An 18010-nucleotide genomic window follows, 5' to 3' on the forward strand; every position below is an offset into this window, starting at 1 on the left:
GATAAACATGAAGTCTCTACAATGAGAAGAGAGAACCTGAAAGAACAGGTCCATACGAATTACCACCTTTTGCATATGGCTTTGCTCGTTTGCTAACAGTTGGTATTATACAATAGTGATTATGGATGGTGATGCATTATATTAAATACAGAGAGCCCTGTGCCATTTCATAGATTATGAAGAAAAAAAAAACTTTTGTGCCAGGAACTGAGAATAAATACCACAAACAGCCAAGAAATGTTTTAACTAATTTCCTTTCAGGTTGAGAAAATCATTTTCACATTTACTCCCTCAGGGAGAAAGCTCTTCAATAAATATAGCAATCTGTGGAAAATTAGGAGTTTAATAAGAGGATTTTATATTGACTTTAATGCATTTACTTCTCCAGTGTTTGCTGCCTTCAAATATAAAGTTAAAATTAAACAATTAAACTTAAACTGAAAAGAGCCCCAATGGTGTATAATCAATAATGCATTTCTTAAAGGCCTTATAATGTCAAAGAAACATTTTTCAGTTAATGAAAGTAGAGGTCCCATAATTTCATTTAAATATCCAGGATAAGGAAGAAGGATAAGAGCCTCTGGAAGGCCATAATGTCTCCCTGCAATCTTGGAGTAGGTGTCCGCCTAGACTGCCCCAGACAGATACCGAGTTTTGAGAATGGACAAATATGATCACATAAGCCGATATGGGACTACTTCTCCCTTGCCACTGAGTGCTCCTTTATATAACGATTCTGTTTCGCTACAGCAGATAGAATGGGAGAAATTTTGCTCCAAGACAGGGCTGAGAACATGCAAATAGAGCTCCACCAGGAAACCCTTAGAAGTGGGGATACCTGGGCTGGGGAACAGAACCCGCACAGCCATTCTGTGCAGCTGGGTAAGTTCTCCATTTGCTCTGTTTCTGTTTCCACGCCCTTCCAGATCCTTGATAGGAAAAGCTCTAAAGCAAAATAAAACTGGGACTATGTTTCTTCCCTTTGACTTTTACAAAAATCTTTGGATGAATAAGGATATACAGATATGAATTCTCAGTGAAAAGACAACAGGTTTTTTAGGGGGTTGAGATAAAATTAACATATGCTCAGACGTATAAATCTTAAGCATACAAATCAACAAGTTTTGGAAAATGTATGTTTAGTAAGTGACACAAAAATCAAGATATGGAATATTTCCATCACCCCAGAAAATTTCCTTCTCCCCCTTTCTGGTCAGTCCCCTACCCAAAGAGGAAATTACCCTTCTAATTTCTGTCACCACATGTTAGTTTTGTGTGTTCTTAAGCATTTTAAGTCTTGGAGAAAAGCCAGTTTTCAAAGACATCACAAAGTGTATTTTAGTGTTTTAGATTACTGTTTGATCTTAAATGCTTCCTACTACTTGATTGTCTGTATTTTTAAGGTGAAAACTTGCTGTAGGTGTATCTACATGTATGTCATTAGTGTTGACATTTAAAAAAAAGAAATATCCCATCATAGTCAATGGGCAAGATATCTTTACATTCTCTGATAGCTTGCATCTCAGAAATGGTTGCATAGAAGTGCTATTCTTGACATTTTTTTTCTGTTTTCAGACTCTAGACTGCATGGACCCCTTACGTCCCTATGAGTCCTCTGACACCCTGAAACAGTTCCTTGAATACGATAGGAAGGTGTTACGTTTTTTCTGCCTGTGGGACGACTCCGCCTCGCTGTTTGGGGACCGTAGGGAACTCATTCTGCATTACTTTCTGTCTGATGATACCATTGAAGTCAAAGAAGTGATACCACACAACTCGGGCCGGGATGCTATGTCATTGTTCCTCCAGAGAAGAAAGCTCCCTAAGGTGAGCAGCAGACACAGAACACTTTTCCGCATTTGCCTGTGACCTCAAAGACTCTCGTCACTCCCTGTCTGGAATGTCGGGCCTAGGTATCAGTCACCATATGTTATTACAGGTGTCTAGAAAACTTGATTTTGTGCTCTCTTTTAAGATACATCTGTGAAAGTACCATAGAGGATATGACAAATTGAGGTAGGAATATTTTGGGTTTAATGAAGGCAAGTAAAGGAAGAAAGTCAAATGTAAGAGAAAGCACATATTCATTACAGAGTTCATAATCAGTCTTCTGAATGTAAAAGACTCTCCAGTTAGAATTGCTCGTGGGGTGCCTGGGAGGGCACAGTCAACTGAGTGTATGACTCTTGATTTCAACTCAGGTCATAATCTTGGGGTCCTCCACTCAATGCAGAGTCTGCTTGAGGGTCTCTCTTCTTCTACCCTCTCACCAATAAAAAAATAATTCTTAAAAAATAATTTAAAAAACAGTTGCTCATGCCCTTGGGTAGGGCACTGGCCTCTGGCCTCTATATTCTACTGAGGAAGTTGCGTGGTTTTGGTCTATGTTGTGAATGTACAAATATGCACATGCACACATGCACACATACATGCACACATACATGCACACACACACACACACACACACACTCCTGTAAGTGTATGCACAAGAGTGACTCTTAGAAGAGTAGCCATCAGTCACCAACTAGCCATTAGCTAGCATCAATGACAGCTTTTACATTTTGTTACTATTAAAAGAGAGTTGTGAGACTGATCTCTACACGTTCACGGCCATGTGAGAGCTAATGTAACTTGGGTGCAGCAGAAACAGCACAGAGACAATAGACCTGGGTTAGAATTATGGGTCTCCCACTTAAAAGCTGTCTGAACTTCAGCAAGTCACGTCACTTCTCTGAGTGTATTTCCCTATCTCTAAAATGCTGGTAACAAGACCTCCCCCTGGAAGTAACTGTAAAAGGATAGTATAGTAAAAGACACCCACTAAGAACCTAAAAACACTATAAGGACAAATGAAAACATAAAATCCTTTTTACAGCTCTGTGTTATGTTTCATTTGTTACTTGGATAAAATATTTTTTAAAAAATATTTTTAAAATGTATTTATTTGAGAGAGAGAGAGAGAGAGAAAGAGAGAGAGCATATGTAAGCATGTGCTTAGGAGTGGGAAGGGCAGAGGGAGAGGGCGAAACAGGCTCTCTGCTAAGCTGGGAGCTTAACACCAAGCTCAATCCTACCATCCAGAGATCATGACGGGAGCTGAAGGCAGATGCTTAACTGACTGAGCTACCCAGGCGTCCCTGGTTAAAATAGTTTTTAACTTCTTTCTTATTGTGACTGAGGAGGTTACCGTGACACTTATTTCTGATGCAAACAACCCATGTCTATTTGGTCCTCATGGGAGGTTATCCCAGATTCTCGGAGCCCACTGCCAGAAACCATGCTGTGTTGCTTGGGCTGCAGGGAAGAGGCAGGATTTGTCCCAGACGGAACTCTGGGGTATGCACAGCGGGCAGCCAAAAGATACCTGGGAAGCCCATTTTTAGAATGGCTCTGACTGATACACTAATTATAAGATAATAATGACACACCTGACATTTGCAGTGTGTCTTGACGTCATTTGATTCATTTATTCATTCATTCAGCAAATATTTATCAAGTGTCAACTGTGTGCCGGCTCTGAGGTTACAGCGTGAAAGAAAATGGATTAAGTCCTGATTCGCGGAACTTACGATCTCATGGGGGAGAGAGAAAATAGCAGTAGGTATTCCCTTGACACTCAAACATCCTTTGCGAAAGCAAGGAGTCAGTACTATTACCACAGCTAGATGACAAAACTGAAGTTCCCAGAAGGTAAATATCTGGCTCCAAGTCTTGTAGCTAGTAAGCGGCAAAGACAGAATGCGCTCCAAGAGCGCTGGTTTTCTCTGTTACGTGGCTTACTTGCACCCCACATCTCCTAAATTCACACATTTGAACTTGGCATTTTATGTCGCACGTATCAGGGATGATTCAGATTTCTCATCTGTATATGATTTGAGAAACTGATCGCTATCAATTTGCATAAGTTAGTTAGGAGGTTTCCCAAAGCTCCCGCAACTGCTGGGACCACCCCCAGTGCACAGAACCGAGGAGCATCGAGGGTCGCTCCGGGCTGCGGTTTCTGGTAAAGGCTGACTGTGCTCTGTTGTTCTTGTGCCTCGCCACGCTGCCTCTGTCTCGCCGCCAGCTAGTGCTTCCTGAGCTCAGGACTGGGCAGGATGCTAAGCTGAGTAAAGACGGCAAGGCACGGTTTCTTCCTCAGGGCATTTCGTAGTTGAGTGCAGAGAAAAGATGTCTGCCAATGAGGCATTTAGAGAACCACAAGGGCTGCTTTAACCCTGTGGTAGGTGCTATGGAGGTGTGACTGGGGATAGGCCAGGAGCATGGGAAGGGTCAGGGGAATAACGGGTCTTGATCAGGGCCTTGAAGGATGGGTGTGGAAGTATAGAGAGAGGTACATGGAGTGTGATGGCCGAGAAGAGCTGTGTTAGGGAGAAGATAGCTACATTTCTCTCTGCCCTTCTATTCTAGGTTCTTGCCTGAGACCACGTGCTCCCCACACACACACCCAGAATACAGATTAACAGGAGAAAAACCAACAAATATTTAATTACCTGCATACCTCCTGTAAGGAAAGGAAAATGGAGGAACTCCCTGAAATGGCCAAAGCCACCATCTTAAACATCATCTCCTCGTAAAGATGGAACAAACTGCCAGGGGAAGTGGGAAGGAGACCAGTTATAGGGGGTCACGGAGAAAAGCACAGTAAACAAGAGGAAGGTTGTTACGTAGATTTATATTGTCTTTTCCATTAATCAGAGGTTTTAGAGAGTACAAGTCTGCTTTCTTTTCTTGGTACACAGAAGGGACACTCTTACAAATGGAGATTTCTTTATAGATGTACATTTTTTTATACAGAAGGATAATTGGTACTCAGCTTTTCCTGTGCCTGCCGTTTCTTAAAAATAACTGGCTCAAAATAATCAATACACCCAAAAGACATATTTTGGAGTGTTCACGCCCCTTCACGTACAATGCGTATTTCCCATTTGAGCCCCATCACCCTTCCCGGCTCTGTGTTCAGTAGGCCATCCACCACACTTTGTTTGCATTCTGTCTTCTAGTACGGCCCACCTGGAGTCTATCAGCCAGGCCAAATAACAGATCGAACAGTTCTTAATGTGTACAGTGGCTTGGGAGAGAACCGAGTCAAAGGCTACCTGTTGGATAAATACAAGGTAAGGAGCCTCACATTTTGTTGCTCTTTCCAGTGTGGCTCTCCTGGAACCTGACATGTGCAGGGACTCACAGATTGTCTTGGGGGATTGACTGTGAATGAAGTTAATGGCTATATAAATGCATATGCAACGCATCGCTGTCTGTCTATACTGAACATGCTTAAATGTGTGTATAAAGAAGAGTTTCCAAGTGTTAACACCGACTGCTTGTTTTGGCTTGATTTTTAAAATCCTGTTGTAAATGATACAATTGAGGGATGGGTTTTTGTTTTGTTTTGGTTTGGTTTGGTTTTGCAATTATGTTTCTTTCTGGACTGGATGCCTACCTCTTTTGAGGGTCTGTGGTGCCCACACTTTGTTCCTTTGTTTTTATTAGCTAGGAAAAGTAGATCAAGAGTTTTACAAAGATGATGACCTGTTCATAGGAGCCACCATCAACGTGTGGGGAAGGAAAGTGCTGCTTTGTGACTGTGATGAATTCACGAAGACTTATTATAAGACAAAATATGGAATTGGTAAGCGAAACATATGTCCATTAGAAAATACATTTTAAAACTTGGAATCTTTGTCCCCTACGTAAGATTTTACTTTTTAAATTTTATTTTATTTATTTATTTGTCAGACAGAGAGGGAGAGAGAGCGAGCACAGGCAGACAGAGGCAGAGGGAGAAGCAGGCTCCCTGCCGAGCAAGGAGCCCGATGTGGGACTCGATCCCAGGACGCTGGGATCATGACCTGAGCCGAAGGCAGCTGCTTAACCAACTGAGCCACCCAGGCGTCCCTTAGGTTTGAAAGTCTAAGCTCATAATTGCTACCATTTATGGAGCATTTGCTCTCTGTTGGGCACTCGTTGGTTTCCTTATTCCTAACAATGATTCTAGGCTCATTACCTCCATCTTTGAGCTAAAGAAGCTGAGGCTTGGAAGGGGCTCACTTGTCGGAGGTTGTGCAGTGAGTGAGGGGTGAGCTGAGATTTGAACTTGCCTGCCTGCTGCCAGAGGCTTCGGTTTTCCTTTACAGCCAGCCCCCTGCCTTACTGCAATATGGGGTCAGTGTTTTCTGGTTGAGCAACTGAAATGGGAATCTGAATGCTTTTCTTTTCACTGAATTCTTGCTTACTACAAAGGTTATACTGCTTCTTGAGTTTTCTGGGGAATTCTCTTGTGTCAGTTTGCTCTACCTTTGCTGGTGAAGCCTGGCTGCGTTTCCAGCTTTCTCTCTTCTTGGGTATCCGTTCTATTCAGATGAGTTCAGTTCAGAATGAAGACATGTGATTTATTAAGAACCTACTAGGCACAGGTTATTGTAGTAGGACTTAGGAGCTACAGAGTTAAAAAGGTTCTTGGGCTGGAAGGAGAGTGGAAACCTATAGCACATTGGATTGTGTTATGAGAATGACAGAAGCAGGCAGAGGATCTGATACGAGACCTGAAAAACAAACCCCTCATTTGTGAAACCTGCCAGCCAGCTCTGCCCTCTTCCTGGGCCCTGTTCCAGGTACCTGCTGGCACTAGGCTAAGTGGGGGTGGCGGGAGTTGCTGACCTCCCAGGCTGGGGTCTGGCTGAGGTAGGAGTGCTTACTCCTGCCTGCCTCTCCAAACCTTGGAGTGTTCTTGTGAGCACACTTCCCTGAGGGATGAGATGGAGGCCAGAAGCAACCACAGCTTTCTAGAAGACAAGGTGCTTTTTCTCTAGAATGAGACGAGCACCTAACAGGCCTTGGTGTTCCATTGTGGAGTATTCCCGGCCTCCTGGGAATCTCTTTCTTTCTTTCTCTTTAAAGATTTTATTTATTTATTTATTTAGAGAGAGCTGGGTGGGGGGCAAAGGCAGAGAGAGAGGGAGAGAGAATCTCAAGCAGGCTTCACATTCAGTGCAGAGCCCGATGTGGGGCTCAGTCCCAAGACCCTGAGATCACAACCTGAGCCGAAACCAAGAGTTGGATACTTAAGCAACAGCCACCAGGCACCCTTCCTCCTGGGAATTCACATCTCGTGGGAGAAGGCATGTACCACACACAAAGCGTTGGAACAAAAAAGGACGTGAATTTCACTCTTCAGTACATTAAGGGAATTTGTTCCACTGCAGCTGCAATGCCCGATTAGGCAAAATGTGTGGGCCCTATGGGGCCAAATTGGTGGGGTCTCCCAACATTCTTCCTCATCTGCGGATACCGTTGGGCATATTGGTTTTGGGGACTGTGAGCAAGAGGCATCCAGGAAAATGCATAGTGGCTATTGTAGGAAGTGGCTAGTGGCCCATAGGTCTTTGTATAGGAGAATTTGGTTTTTGTTGGTTTTTTTTAAGATTTTATTTATTTATTTGACAAAAATCACAAGTAGTCAGAGAGGCAGGTAGAGAGGGGGGGGGAAGCAGGCTCCCTGCTGAGCAGAGAGCCCAAAGCGGGGCTCAATCCTAGGACCCTGGGATCATGACCTGAACCGAAGGCAGAGGCTTAACCCACTGAGCCACCCAGGTGCCCCAGAGACTTGTTTTCTTATAAATGTCGGTGCCTATTTAAAGCCAATAAATCTTCAGTGTTGGCTACTTAAAATTTGAAATATATATATATAAAAGATGAGTTAACCCAAAACACTGACTTCTGTCCCACTGAATGATTATCTTCGTGTAAAGGATGGGGCAAAGTTTCCAAACCATCCTAGGATCCCTGCAACCTAGAGACCAACATCTGGTGGGCGTTTGTCTGTCAGCTTAATTTTGAGACTCTGAAGGTGGCAATTGGTAAAATGGACACGGTGCTGTTGAGACATGGGACACTGTTAGTTTCTTAACATGTTGGCAGGGAACTTGCTGAGGCAGAGTGAATTCACTGGTGTACTCTGTATGTTTGGCAAATGGATCTGCTTCAGGTGACCCATGGTCCGTTTCCGTGGAGCCCTAGAGCTTAATTTCTTTCTGCTCACTTCTTTTGTTCACTCTATAGGATTATGTATTATGTAAAAAAAAAAACAGTTTGTGCCTTTAAAGCTAATATAACACGAGCATTATGCATTTAAACAGAAAATTATGCAAATGCAAAATTATGATGCATTTTATAGTCACGCTGACTTTTTATATTTCTCATAACATATGTTAAAATATCCCATTTAACAGACACTATTATTACACAACATTTCTTGAGTAACAACAGTGTACTTAATGTAAGTAATGACTAGAAATTATATCCACGATGCAGCGGGGGCAGGGGTGGGTGGGTTGTGAATCTGTGTTCTCTGATAATCTTTACATTGCCTTTTCTGACTTTTTGGTAAGGTTAAATTAAGATGCTTCATGTTACTTGGATACCGTTACTTCTGACATTTTCATTTGGTTGATAATTCATTCTGCTTCTCCAAATTCGTAAGACCAAATTCTATACACTGTACTTCGGTATTTTGGGAGCTCAGACCTGAACAAGGTCCTGCCCATACCCGAGGTCACCTTTCCTTCCATGTCAATAACTGTGGTCAGTAGAATGCGTAGTGTCTCCGCTCCGCAGCCCCACAGGAAGGAGCTGGTAAGTGCTTACCACACAACCTCCTAAGAGGAAGGGACCTCCTAAGAGGAAGCCAGAGGGGACATTTGTAAATGCAGCCTCAGGTGCTTTTTTTCCAAGAGCTATTTGTACCCTGGTGTAAAACCCAATTTGCCTCCTAAAAAGAGAAGATTCTTCTGTGCATTTAAGGATTCTAAGGAGAAAGCAATTCCGTCGACTTCTTGCACAAAACACTCCAGTGTGACTACCCCACCAGGCAGATCGGCCATCCCGCCAGCCCTGGCTCACCTGCTGGGCGGTAGCATGTCGCTCCCTCATTATTTCATGTGGATGAACACGGACTGGCAGATGGAGGCTTGTTGGACTTTCCTGTAGCATAAAGGTTAGAAGAGGCTCCAGGGGCTCTAGCATGTGTTTCTTTCACTGAAGGAACAGGGACTTGAATGGAAACAGCTCTTACCTAGAATTTCCTGCCTTGGGTTATTTCTTTGTTATAGGAGGACTTGCTGGTCATCCATTCTTAGGAGCTGGGGCAACCAACAAGTAAAAGACCAGCCGTTCCCCATTACTCTTGAGTATTTCCAAGTCTGTACTGACATGAAGGATGAGCACAGTTGTTAAAGCATCTTTAATTTTGCAGTATTACTTCTGGACTGTTGATCAACTCTGAACTCCTGGTGCAGGAAGCAGTGGGACATCCAAGATGGGAATTTAATAGTCATGTGAGCAGATGAGCCATCCCAGGCTACAACAATGGAGTAGACTTTGCTTCTGGTTGCATGATATGATCTTAATGGGTGGAACAGTTTTATCCCTTTGTCTTCCCCTGTGAAGTACAGTGGATTGAGGAATCGATGGTCCCCAAGGATTTTCTAGCTACAGCTCAAAAGTATGTGATTGACTAATGATTTGACCCAGAAATGAACATCCCACCCAAATTATTTGACCTGGGTATTATACAAGCAGAGGGGGATTTGCTGGTTCATGAAGCTCGAGCTTTAGGGTTCTTCCTTTGCAGGAGCCCCAGTTCAAGGCCGTGGACCTGACTTTGTCTTCATATTTGGCATTCTTTGTATTGAAGAGCTTCTCCCAAATTATGTAAGCTTCAGGCTTCCCCAAATGTGAGTCCATATGCGGGTTACTAGAACATACAAGATGAACTTTGAGGTGATCGAAGGCTTTTTCCAGCGTAGTTTCCAACTGAGATGGCAAATAGTGGATCACTGTAAAGTGTCATTAAGATTCATTTGAGAAACATATCACCTTTCTGCAAATTTTTTGGAATCTAGTTAATCATGGCTGGACATGCAGTATATATGTTTGTGCGAGTCACTTGGAATTCGAGGAATCAGACCATTGGAAAGCCAGATGTGTCCCAGGGTTCAGGAGAGGGCCGTTGAAGAAGATATTTGGGAAGATGTTGTATACAAAAACGTCATTTTTCATGTATCCAATAAATAGTTTTTAGTACCTGAAACATGCAGGATGCTAGGATGTTGGAACACCAAAGACATGAAGCATATTCAGGGGCAAGTTGCAAGCCTGTGAAGGTACACAATTACCCAGAGACATGAGCTCTTGGGTCAGAGTATCCAGAAAGATGTATGCGGGACAAAAAGTGAGGCAAGGTGGAGTGGAACCGTCCTTGGCGTTTATACACTAGATGGCACTGTGGGTGCAGAGGAAAGCTCTAACTTGGTTCTTTTGTTACTTAAATCTGTTGCAAAAATTATGTAGTTGAGAAAACAAGGCGGTTATAAAACCTGTAATTTGGGGGGGAGGTATAGAATGCATTCTTAATTACTTTGTGATTCAGTATGCATCCTCTTTCCGTTACACTGTTCAGATTAGTATGGAGAGTTGTCCGTCTGGATGTGTCCCCTGTTAGGAGAAGCAGATCATGCCCCAGTTTTCTAATAATCACATTGAGCTTTCCCTGCCAGCCTCTGGTCCTTTCCCTGAAATGATGACGGTACCACTCAGTGGCATGTTTGATTTCATGGTTAACAACAATAGGGTCTACTGCAGTTCTGCCTAATTCCAAGATCTGAACTTTCCTCTTTATCACCCAGATTTTAATTGCCACAAAAATAGCAATAGGAGAGGCTCGCTGTCACTTCTGTACTGGCTGCCTGGCTGCTGGCTCTCACTGAGCCAGCGAGAAAGCTCTGATGGCGTTCTCTCTGTCAGTGTGTCTTCTGTGAACGGTTTCTGTTAGGATAGAATAGCACTCTTTGGGGGATCATGCTCGAGGGGATTTCACACAAAGCTGAGGAATAAGGAGGTCTAAGGAAATGTGAAAGTTGAAAATGTCTTCAAATCAGAGTTAGAAATAGCTGCAGACCCTTAGCCTTTTGATCCATCTGTTTAAAAAAAAAATCCCTCAATTTTAAGAGTTAGGTTGTGTTGAATGACACATTGATGCACATTTTCAGCGACAGAGGTGTGCTCTAAATCTGTGCTCTTGCCTCTGCTAGGACTTTGACAGTGGAAAAGGAAATCATTGCTTATATGGAACTACTCTGAGTCCGGAATGGCACTACCTATGGGATATGGGAGCTTGGGGAAGGAGTAGAAGTTTAGATTGCATGAGTTGTTTTCTTGTTGTGTTTTGCTTTCGGAAAGATCCTGGCATTTTCTTTGCCCTTTGTGGTGGGACAAATGTAAGTAAGTGACTTGGAGCTCTCAGTTCAACCCTCTCTTCCCTCTGGAGAGCACACTTGCTTCTCACACATTCTACAGCTTCACAAACGAGGGCCTGAAAGCTGCCAGGGTGTTATAGATATGTCTGAAGCTCTCTGTCCATCTCTCCTTCCTCACAGATAAAAAGTACAGAAAGAAAATCAGTGGTATTTCCATGTAACAACCCCTGTGAGTGAGTAAGCAGGGGTTAGCTTTAAAGTTTTGTGTATTTGTTTGTTCTCAGTTTTATTTGTGTGTGTTTATGTTTTTTGTTTTGTTTTATTTTATTTTGTTTTTGTTTTTGCTTCATCACATTTTAGTCTTTTCTTGGTAGTAAAGACTTGGTAGTCTTTTCATTGTAGTCTTTTCTTGGGCAGTCACAAGCGCAACCCGGAGCGGTGGCTGGTGAGCAGTTTTGGTTTTGTTTTGTCACTACATGGGGAAGTGCCATGGCCTGGGGTTGAGTTGGAGGAAAGAGAGAGGCCTGAAAAAGTTGGACGCAGGAGGAGAGGACAGTACCTGGGGAAGGTAGAGGCAAAACAGGAGTCAGTCCTGTTTGGAAAGGAATTTGAAGAGTGAGTGTTGACTGGGCAGGATGGGCCTAAGCTGCAGGTTAAAACAGGGGATGGGTGGCAAAAAGTTCCAAGTTTGAATTTTCATATCACTGGAACAATCAGGGAAGAATGAAAAATAGTCAGACATGGGGGTGTGATGACAAAAGATAAATGTTTACTTATTTGACATAGACAGTTTCTTTTTTTTTTCTTTTCTTTTCTTTCGAACCAATGGCGATTATTGAGTGAGTTCTGTGGTTTTTGTAAACACAAATGAAACCTACCCTCCCAGGATTTTGCTGTGTTTTGTTTGAAAGAGTTTAAAATAGTCCACAAAGATCTCCATGTCCATCTTGAAAACATAACAAACCTTTCAAAACAGCCACAATCAGGGCAAAAAAAAAATATTGATGTTTCGTTCGCCTTTGTTTTGTTATAGAGAACTTCACCTCGATTCTGTGCAAGGCTCCACCTCCTCCAAAAATAGAAAGGAAATTTCCACCTTATACCGGCTTTGGTTCTGAAGAGGATTCTCTACGCTCCTGCATAGGCCTCAGGCCCACACCTCATCAGAAGAACTTCAGGAAGTTTGTGGAAAAAGACAGGTGCTTGAGGGAACCATGACTTCAGTCTGATCTTTCCCAAATGTGTTCGGGGTTTATACCATAGTCCTCAGGGCGGAACATAAGACACTCAGCTCATGTAATTAAGAGTTCAGGAACATCCCATTATAGCTTTTTAATGACACTGATTAACATGCAAGTATTAAGAGGTTCTTCGTTGAGTGGTTATTTTATTTTTTCCCAGTTTTATTGAAGTATACTTGACATGTAATATTGTATAATTTTTTAAAAGATTTTATTTATTTATTTATCAGAGAGAGAGTGTGCGCATGCACACAAGCGGGGGAGGGGGGTGGCAGGACAAGGGCGAGACACAGGCTTCCTGCCGAACAAGGAACCCGAAGTGGGACTCGTTCCCAGAACCCTGGGGTTATGACCTGTGCCAAAGGCAGATGCTTAACCGACTGAGCCACCCAGGTGCCCCAACATTATATAATTTAAAGGTGTGCAACATAATGATTGGATATGTGTACATTTTGTAAAAATGATCACCACTGGAAGATTAGTTCATGTAAGTCATCTCCCGTAGTTACGTGTTTGTTGTTTTTTTGTTTTTTTGTTTTTTTCTGTGATGAGAACTTTTAAGATCTGGTCCCTCAGTAACTTTTTAATATACAATAGAGTATTGTTAACTACATACACCCTGTTGTACATTAGTACATTCCTAGGACTTACTGATCTTATGACTGGAATTTGGTACCTTTTGATCCCCTCTACCCGTTTTACCCACCCTCTACCGCCCGAGCTCTGGCAACCACCAATCTCATCTGTTTCTGTGTGTTTGGTTTTTTGAGATTCCACACGTAAGTGAGATCATACAGTATTTGTCTTTCTCTGACTTATTTCACTGAGCATAATGCCCTCGCGGTCCATCCATGTTGTTGCAAATGGCGGGATTTCCTCCTTTTGTATAGTTGGATAATATTCCAGTGCATGTATATACACTTGTATCCATCCGTCTGTCGCTGGACACTTAGGTTGCTTCTGTGTCTTGGCTGTTGTGCATAACGCAGTAAACCCGAGTGTGTGGGCATCCTTCAGAGTTAGTGATTTCATTTTCTCTGAATATATATCCAGAAGTGGAATGGCTGGATCATATGGTGGTTTTAATTTTTTGAGGAACCTCCATAGCGTTTCCCAGAGTGGCTGCCCCACTTCACGTTTCCACCAATAGTGCATGAAGTTTCCCTTTTCTCTACCACCAAGTGGTTATTTTCTTTTATTATTTTTTATTTTTATTTTCTGAAACTATAGAACACTTCATGAATTTGCTTGTCATCCTAATGACGCAGCAGCCATGCTAATCCCTGTATTGTTCCAACTTTAGTATAAGTGCTGCCGAAGTGCGCACTTGAGTGATTATTTTAATGAGTCAGCTAGAAGCCCCTAAAGTTATATTACCCCCAATTTATGTTGCCTTTCCTTACATATATCTCCTCAAGATGGTCCCTTGGAAGTGGTATAGAGTAAGGGTCAGCAAATTTTGTCTTGGAAGAGTCAGATACTAAATGTTTTTGGCTTTGAAGGCCATAGGGCCTCTGTTAGAACCATCCAGTTCTGTCACCATAATGTGAAAGCATCTGTAGAGTCCAAAAACAAAGGTGTGACTGGTTCCAATAAAACTCTGTGTCTGGACACTGACATTGGATTTCATATAATTTTTGCATATCACACAATAATATCTTCTTGATGTTTTCACCCATTGAAAAACGTGAAAACCATTCTTAGCTCACAGCTCACGCAAAACCGGGTGGCTGGCCATATTTGATCCACATGCTGTAGTTTGCCTACCCTTGGTCTCAAGGCTTTAGTGACTCTGAAGTATTTTTCACACTTTTATTCGACGACTGATGTTGTTTTCCTTTGAGAAGTTTGGCTGAGTTTAGTAACTGTAGATTGCTCCCATGGCCAAATATAATTTCAAAAGATGGACTTTCAAAACTTTTCCTAATATATACAAGGAAAAATCTCCCACTCCATCATGTATGTAGAATGTGGGCATTGCCCATGGCCACTTTTTCACTTCTGCAGGGAGATGAGGCCCCGGAGAAAGAAGTTAGGGGAAAAAATGGCAGGAAAATGTTGCATATTTTTTAATAGGATGTGGGCTAACCATTGAAGTCCTGCATGAGGAGAGGAGTGAGTCAGGAGAACCGGTAGAGGAAAATGATAAAAAAAAAAAAAACACGTAGGGACGCCTGGCTGGCTCGGTTGGTTGGACACCTGCCTTCGGCTCAGGTCATGATCCTGGAGTCCCGGGATCGAGTCCCGCATCGGGCTCCCAGCTCCACAGGGAGTCTGCTTCTCTCTAACCTTCTCCTCGATCATGTTCTCTCTCACTGTGTCTCTCTCAAATAAATAAATAAAATCTTAAAAAAAATTAAAAAAAAAAAAACATGTAGTAAGACCAGGAGAAGGAGATGAAAAAGATAGCATCCTGAATTTGATGTAAAATTTAGTGGGATCAGATGCAATTGTAGAACCATTTTGACATAGGGAAAATAATCGTTTTGCATGCTTGTAAAAATGACAAAAATACATGAAGAATTGTCTAGAATGTCAAAAAGGTTGTCTTCCCCATGACATGATGGCCTTTGCAAACTTTAAAGAAATAATCTTTGGGGCACCTGGCTGGCTCAGCCAGTGGAGCCTGTGACTCTTGATCTCAGGGTTGTAGGTCTGAGTTCCTTGCTGGGTGTAGAGATAACGTAAAAATAAAATCTTTTTTTTAAAAAGCCAATCCTTGGGACACCTGGGTGGCTCAGTGGGTTAAGCTGCTGCCTTCGGCTCAGGTCATGATCCTGGGGTCATGGGATCGAGTCCCGCATCAGGCTCCTTGCTCGGCAGGGAACCTGGTTCTCTCCCTGCCTCTGCCTGCTTCTCTGCCTACTTGTGTGTACTCGCTTGCGCGCGCGCTCTCTCTCTCTCTGGCAAATAAATAAAATCTTTAAAAAAAATAAAAATAAAAAGCCAATCCTTTATTTTGAAGTACTTTAGGGTTCTGTTTGTTTGTTTGTTTGTTTTTAAGTGCTAGTATAGATGCTACTCAAAGTGTGGTCCCCACACTGGTTAGAAACACTAATTCTTGTGTCTCATCCTAGACCTACTAAGGCAGAAACTCTGGGGGGGTGGTAGGACCCCTTACTGTGTTTTAACTAACCTTCCAGGGAGTTCTAATATGCACCGGACTTTGAGAACCACTGCTTTCAGTCGCATCAGGGGGATACCAACTCATACGCCATCCTCCTTATGGATAACAGAGTTTACCGTGAGGTTTCAGGGCAGGACTTCTGATGGATACTTTTCACTAACTGCTGTTTTTTAGGGCAGCCACCCGAAGGAGGCGGGCAAGAAGAATGTCCCTATTGTAAAAGGAGAGGGAATTTTTCTTATAAGTAAACAAGATGAAATATGATCTAGGGTGTTGCTTCTGGAACCCGGGGGTGGGGGGGGGGAGCAGCTCCTTGTGGGTAGCTGCCTTAGTCTCTCTCTTTCTGTCTACACCGCATCAACTTGCCCACAGAGCAAGGACCGTAGACAGCATTCCACATTCTCGTCCTGCTGTCAGGGCTGGACGATGGTGGCACAGGCACAAATGTGTCTAATTTTGTTTCTTTCTGTCCACTGCTCGCTCTGAGCCAGGAATACACTTCCCTCAAGCTCCTCCCACACAGTGACCTTGTTTCCATAGTAACTGGCACATTCAACTGGAGACTTACACATGAGTTTGAATAACTCAAGGTTTTAAAACTGTGAGAACCTAGGGAAGACGGTCCCACAAAGCACGCAAAAGACAGTTTCTTCATGCAAATAAAGTGGGAATTGAGATGTGTAGTTGCGTGTGACGTGTGTCGATTATATGTATGTTGCTGTTAGAAATCTCCTGGGTGCTAATCATTGTATGAGGTTACTGGTGATCTACTTTGATTTGCTGGAGGAGGAAATAGTTCCAAATTAGAGCATATGAGGTTTTTGATGGAACGAAGGCCTTTATTTTCTGGGTAAAAATTCACTGCGGTGGCCTGCTGGGCAGATTGTCTAGTCTGATTTGGGAGAACCAGAATAGTATTTTTCTCCTTGCACTGGTGGAATTAGTTACTTTGTTCTCTGTGTGCCCATAATACTCTGCTGGTCATACCTCTTGTAGTTGTAATAATAATATTACTACTGCTGATAAGCAATTTGTGATTATGGTATGCTAAGTACTTTATAATACTTGATCTCATGTATTCCTCAAAACAACCTCATGAAATAAATAACATTATCGTACCCATTCTTCACACAGGGAACTGAGGGTCAGAGATTTTATGCCATTTGCCCAGGCTCTCCAAGCTCATTTGTAGTTGAGCTGGGATTTGAAACCAGAGAAGTCTGACTCCTGGAGTTCATCTTTCTTTCCCCAGAGCCTGTACAATTCGCAGTGTGTGTGGCAATTACTTCTTCATGGAATCGTGGTGTCCCCCCCAGATCAAGAGGTCCTTCAGGACAGGGACTGGCTTTACTGCTTCCCTCAGAGTGAGAACAGCACTGGCTACATGCTTGGGGCTCATTAAATATTTTTGTCCCAGAAGGGAAGGAAGGGGTAAATAGCCATGGAGCATCTCTGACTTGCTTCAGGTGTTGTCCACCTGCTGTCTCCATTCATCATGCTGTTTCCTGTTAAGAAGTTATTTTCTCATCATTAAGTAAGCCTTCATGTCTCTTCCAACCCCAAGAGTATAGCTCTCGCTGTTTTTGAGGTTTTCAGTGGGTACGTAGCCCTGAGCGATCCATTCATTTTCCTGGTCCATAAACACTCACAGGGCACCTGCCTGTGCCAAGCCCTGATCTAGGGGCTTGGGATTCATCATTGAACAGAACAGCCCTACTCTCCTAGAACTTACAGTCCAGCCGGGGGAGGCAGAAAGCGCACACCACGGCTAACAGAGAAGGGCATTCTAGAAGTATGGAGAAGGTGTTAAGTACCATGGACGAAGTCAAGCAGGTAATAAGTTGCTATGAGAAGAATAAAGAGGAACTGGCAGGGTGAGGCTGAGCCGTACCCCTGGTTTCATTTTTAAAAAGAGCATGGTCTGGATGGGCTTTACAAGAGGGAAGAAATATGTTCCAGGCTGAAGGAACAGTTGGCGTAAGGGCCCTGAGCAAGGAGCAGGTTGACATAGATAGAAGATGAGAGTAGAAGGCAGAGAAGACAGATTAGAAGAGGTAATGGGGGCTCAGATGCCATAGGGCCTTGCAGACCATTGTAAGGGTTCTTTTGACTTTGAGTGATAAGAGGACTCCTTGGGAAATCAGAGCAGTGGGAGTGACTTGATCTTATTTACATATTAAAGCAATCACTCCAGCGGCCCTGTTGTCAGTAGACAGCAGAAGGGCAATGGTGGGAGGAAGCGCTACTCCAGAGCCTGCCACAGCCCTCCAAGAGAAAAGTTACAATGGCTCGGATCCTGGTGGGTGCCATGGACATGATGAGATCTAGCAGATTCTGGAACTGTTTTTGAAGTTTGAGCTAACGGGATTCTGTGACAGATTTGGACA

At 43.0% G+C, this 18010-nt stretch overlaps 1 protein-coding gene and 1 non-coding gene across 5 annotated transcripts in view; one reads left to right on the top strand and one right to left on the bottom strand.

The window, feature by feature from the left end:
- The window catches only part of EFHC2 (EF-hand domain containing 2), a 189334-nt gene that overhangs the window by 87695 nt on the left and 83629 nt on the right, over window positions 1-18010 (top strand). For all 4 annotated transcript variants that reach the window (XM_044235435.1, XM_044235436.1, XM_044235438.1 and 1 more), the window contains 4 exons: window positions 1576-1827; window positions 5004-5117; window positions 5494-5632; window positions 12289-12454. In XM_044235435.1, the coding sequence (XP_044091370.1) occupies window positions 1576-1827; window positions 5004-5117; window positions 5494-5632; window positions 12289-12454 (671 nt within the window). The remainder of the gene's footprint in view (window positions 1-1575; window positions 1828-5003; window positions 5118-5493; window positions 5633-12288; window positions 12455-18010) is intronic.
- On the bottom strand, window positions 13717-13823 carry LOC122897830. Its single transcript, XR_006382664.1, has one exon. It is a non-coding gene; the product is annotated as a U6 spliceosomal RNA (small nuclear RNA).

This window comes from Neovison vison, chromosome X (genome assembly GCF_020171115.1).
Source record: "Neovison vison isolate M4711 chromosome X, ASM_NN_V1, whole genome shotgun sequence".
In the NCBI taxonomy this organism is placed as follows: domain Eukaryota; kingdom Metazoa; phylum Chordata; class Mammalia; order Carnivora; family Mustelidae; genus Neogale; species Neogale vison.